Source organism: Portunus trituberculatus, chromosome 6 (assembly GCF_017591435.1).
Source record: "Portunus trituberculatus isolate SZX2019 chromosome 6, ASM1759143v1, whole genome shotgun sequence".
NCBI lineage: Eukaryota > Metazoa > Arthropoda > Malacostraca > Decapoda > Portunidae > Portunus > Portunus trituberculatus.
The window spans coordinates 2153889-2158888 of record NC_059260.1 but is presented as its reverse complement, the minus strand read 5'-3'; the positions used below and the strand labels follow the sequence as shown (position 1 = coordinate 2158888).

The following is a 5000-nucleotide window of genomic DNA, read 5'->3' as shown; positions in this document are numbered from 1 at the left end:
GTATGTATTATTCGTCTCTGTCTCTCTCTCTCTTTGCTCAAATCATCACACACACACACACACACACACACACACACACACACACACACACGTACGTTTCTGGTGTTGGCGCATGAACCAGTGGAGTTCTCTGGGCGAGGCATCTGAGGTCAAGGTCACGGGCACGTCCCACCTGTAGCCGTAGGGGGAGTCCTGGTCACTCACGGCGGTGGGGTCACTCAGGAACCTCGATTGGGTCACCTCCAGCTTGCTCTGTGGGGGTGAAAGTTTGTTGCTATTGTTGCTTTTATTTTAGTGTTTTTCTTCTTTTTGTGTGTTTTTTTGTGTGTTTTTTAAAAGTGTTGTTGTTTTGATTGTTTTTTTGTTTTGTTTTTCTTCTTTTTGTGTTTTTTTTTTTGTTTTGAAAGTTGTTTTATTTTTTTTTTTTTGTTTTTTTTTCTTGTTTTTCTTTGTGTTTTTTTGTTTTGAAAGTTTTTATTTTCTTGTATTTTTCTTTTTGTGTTTTTTTTTTTGTTTTGAAAGTTGTTTTTATTTTCTTGTTTTTCTTTCTGTGTTTTTTTTCTTTTGTTTTGAAAGTGTTGTTGTTTTGATTGTTTTTTTTTTATTTATTATTTTGTTAGTTTTTTTTTTTTTTTTTGTTTTTTTTTTGTTTTGTTTTGAAAGTGTTGTTGTTTTCATTTTTCTTTTCATTTTTCTTTTTTTTTCGTTTTAATCGTTTTGTTTTGAAAATGTGTTATTATTTTCTTTTTCTTTTTCTTGTCCTATTTTAATTATTTTGTTTTGAAGAAAGTTTTATTTAATTTTTTCTCCTTTTTTATCTTTTTTTTGTGTTTAAATGTGTGTGTTGTTGTTATTTTCTTCGTTTTTCTTCGTTTTTCTTTTTGTCTTATTCGAAATTGCGTTATTTTCACTTTTTTCTTTATTTTTTTCATTTCTCTTTCTATACGTATTAAAATTGTATGGTTTGAAAGTATGCTCTCTCTCTCTCTCTCTCTCTCTCTCTCTCTCTCTCTCTCTCTCTCTCTCCCAGCCCCCCATACACTCTTACCGGGTCACTGGGGCTGGGGGACACATCGAGGACTGGTAGCCCCATCTGTCTGGTCCAGGTGTCCATGATAGCGGTGATATTAAGCCCCCCGCCAGGAACCACCGCCTCCAGCTCCTCCCACAGGTTCCTCGTCACGGCGTTCTGGTACCTGAAGAAGTGATGGGTGATGGGTGACGGGTGATGGGTGACTGGTGACTGGTGATTGGTGACGGGTGAATGGGTGACTGGTGACTGGTGATGGGTGAATGGGTGACTGGTGATGGGTGATGGGTGACTGGTGACGGGTGACTGGTGACTGGTGACTGGTGATGGGTGAATGGGTGACGAGTGATGGGTGACTGGTGATGGGTGACTGGTGACGGGTGACGGGTGATGGGTGATGGGTGACGGGTGACTGGTGATGGGTGATGGGTGATGGGTGACTGGTGACTGGTGACTGGGTGATGGGTGATGGGTGACTGGTGATGGGTGAATGGGTGATGGGTGATGGGTGATGGGTGACTGGTAATGGGTGACGGGTGAATTAAAAAAGAAGGAAGAAAAGAAGAACCTGAAGAATAAAAGAAAAATGAAGGAGAGATAAAGGAGGGAATGAGAAAGGGGAGAGGAAGGAAGAAAAAGACAAAAGGAAGGAAATGGAAGAAAAAAAAGAAAGATAGATGGAAGAAGGAAAGAGAAAAATGGATGAAGGAAAGATTAATAAAGGAAAGAAGAACAAGAAGAGAAGGAAGGAGAGGAAGAAGGAAAGAGTGTGAAGAAGAACAGTGAATGAAGGAAGAACTAACACAACAGATAAGAAAAAAAAATAAATAAATAAATAACTTACTTGTATTTTTGTAGGAACTGACTGACGCCCTCTCTAAACACTTCAAGTCCTAAGAAGTCCTCCAGCATCCTTAGAACAGAGGCGCCCTGCAGGAGAGAGGGAGAGAGAGAGAGAAAAAAAAAAAAAGAGAGGGAAAATTAACAGGAAGGAATGATTGAGGAGAAAAGAGGAAAATGTTCCTTCTTTCATTCATTCATTCATTTCCTCTAGAGTTACAAATTCATACTCTCTCTCTCTCTCTCTCTCTCTCTCTGACCTTGCTGTAGGATATGGTGTCAAAAATCTCCGTGATCTCGTCTGGATGGCTGACTGGCTGCACGATGGGGTGGGAGGTCAGCTGTCCATCCAAGGTCATTACCCGGTGAAGGTCATCCACCACGAACTGTCCCTCCTGAAGGTCACGAAGGAGGCGAAGAAGGGGTTAAAAAAATGTATGGTACTGTATAGGAAGGTGTTTTTAATTGTATGGTTTGTATGGTATGGGAAGAGGTGTTGGATATGTATGGTTATGTATGGTATGGGAGGAAGGGGTGTTGGGAATGGCATGGTATTGTAATGTATGGTAGATATTGTATGGTTTAGGATGGCTACTGAAAAATCGTATGGTTTTGTATGGTTACTTAGAAATTGTATGGTTCTGTATGGTATAGTAGGAAGGTGTGTTTTAAAATGTATGGTTTGTATGGTATGGAAGGAAGGGTGTTTAAAATTCTATGGTTCAGTATGGTATATGGTTTCTGAATATGAGCACCACCACCACCACATCACCACCACCACCACCACCACCACACTCACCATGTCCCAGTCCTTCTCGTAATGAGCCACGCCCTTGTACTCGAATGTAACTAGCGAAGCCCTCGTTAAGCCATAGGTCATCCCACCACTCCAGGGTCACTAGGGCACGCCAGGTCACCGTCAGGAACACCAGCCAAAGGAGGAGCAGGAGGAGGAGGAGGAGGAGGAGGAGGAGGAGGAGGAGAGGGAAAGTGAAGGGTGTTTAGAGTACGTGGAAAGGATGTAGTAGTAGTAGTAGTAGTAGTAGTAGTAGTAGTAGTAGTAGTAGTAGTAGTAGTAGTAGTAGTAATTATAGAAATGAAAAGAAAAAAAGGAAAAATGATGAAAAGGGAGAGAAAACAAAAGAATAACGTTAATTGTAATAGTAAGAACAATAATAAGTAATAATGATAATAACAACAACAACAACAACAACAACAACAACAACAACAACAACAACAACAACAACAACAACAACAGAGAGAGTACGATAATAGCAAATACTAGTACGAGTTTGTATGTCAAAGCTAAAACGATACTTTCTCCTGACACTCCCCTTTTACCTCCCTTTCCTCCTCCTCCTCCTCCTCCTCCTCCTCCTCGTAAACAAGTAACGCAACATTTAACCTTCATATTATTCAAATCTTTCAAACAACTTAGGTATGACATCTCTCTCTCTCTCTCTCTCTCTCCTTTTCCTCGCTTCTATTCCTTTCTCCCATTTTCCCTCCATTCCCTACTCCTTATACCCTTCCATTGTACTTTTTCTCTTCACTCCTCCTTCTCCTCCTCCTCCTCCTCCTCTCCTTTCTCTCTGCCTTCTCCAGTCTTCTCTACATACATCTATGCTCCCTATAATAATTTTCTCTCTTTCTCTACCTTTCTCTCCTTCTCCTCTTCCTACACCTCCTCCTCCTCCTCCTCCTTTCCTCCTATTTTTCACCCTCCTCCACCCTATCCTGCACTTATCCTAATTCCTCCAGCTCCTCTTTCTCCTCTTCCTACATTTCCTCTCTCTCTCTCTCTCTCTCTCTTTCACCTCTTCCACTCCTCTCCACTTCAACACTCACCTAAGTTCCCAAACCACATGTGAGCCAGTTCGTGCGCCACCACCGCCGCCACACGCTGCTTATTGTAGGATGAAGAGCCGCGGGAGTCATACAATAGGTTCACCTCACGATAGGTTATGAGGCCCCAGTGCTCCATGGCCCCTGATATGAAGTCTGGGATGGCGATCATGTCTGTGGGAGAGGAGAGAGAGGGGAGTGTGTGAAGGGAGAAAGAGAGAAGAGGGAGAGTGTATGGGAGATGAGAGAGAGGGAAAGGGAGAGGAGAAGTGAGGGTTTGGTAGGGTGGGGAAAGAAGGAAAGGAAGGGAGAGGGGAGCGAGGGATGGAAAGGATAGGAGAGAGAGGAGTGGGAGAGAGTTAGGTGAGGCTGGAGAGAGCAGGGAGAGGGTGGGAGAGAGAGGAGGTTGTAATAAGAGAAGAGGGAGAGAAAAGGAAGAGAGGAAGTTTAAATAGAGAGAAAAAAAAGGGAGAAACGGTTTAATATAGAAAGAGAGAGAGAGAGAGAGAGAGAGAGCGTTTACCTTGTTTGGGCAGAGGGTATTCCACCTTGAAATAGTCTTCGAAATAGTTGAGAACGTTGACCCCGAGATGCAGAGAATAGTTAGTCCTGGAAATCTGAGAGAGAGAGAGAGAGAGAGAGAGAGAGAGAGAGAGAGAGAGAGAGAGAGGTATTGTTAGTTGTTTTTCTCTCATGGTCACGGTGTATGTCCATTAAAAGCTATCATGTTCTCTCTCTCTCTCTCTCTCTCTAGCACACACACACACACACACTCCTAAAACACATATATTAAACTAAACCAAACACATCTGACCCTACACACCTGTCCCTACACACAGCTACACCTACACACACACCTGCTCCACCCAACACACCTGACACCCACAAAAAACACACCACAACACACCTGTCCTCTCCACACTTGCCCTATATACACCTACACCTACACACACCTACTTCCCAACACACCTGACTTCCCTACACCTGTCCTCAACACACCTACACCTTTACAAACCTACCATACACACACCTGGGGCCTCAACACACCTACTCTTCCTCTACACCACACTTACACACCATCCACACCTGCTTCCCCCAACCCTTCAATACACCTATCCTCCCCACACCTGCCTTACACACCTTTCCCACACCTACACACACCTGGTCTGGCGTGGCGTACACTCTGAATGGCTTGTTGTCATTGGTGAGTGTCTCCACGTGCTGGAAGTCACACACAATGAAGCAGGCTAAATACGTCACCATTGGAACGGATTTCTCAAACACC

The 5000-nt window shown here is 43.1% G+C and overlaps 1 protein-coding gene across 1 annotated transcript in view; it reads right to left on the bottom strand.

Annotated features, from left to right (window-relative positions):
• Window positions 1-5000, bottom strand: part of LOC123518389 (glutamyl aminopeptidase-like) — a 13577-nt gene that overhangs the window by 4785 nt on the left and 3792 nt on the right. Inside the window, 9 exon segments of the mRNA XM_045279199.1 lie at window positions 96-252; window positions 1049-1196; window positions 1875-1960; window positions 2131-2265; window positions 2670-2711; window positions 2713-2768; window positions 3719-3889; window positions 4239-4332; window positions 4877-5000. The exon segment at window positions 4877-5000 is cut by the window's right edge and continues 41 nt beyond it. Of these exon segments, the coding sequence (XP_045135134.1) occupies window positions 96-252; window positions 1049-1196; window positions 1875-1960; window positions 2131-2265; window positions 2670-2711; window positions 2713-2768; window positions 3719-3889; window positions 4239-4332; window positions 4877-5000 (1013 nt within the window).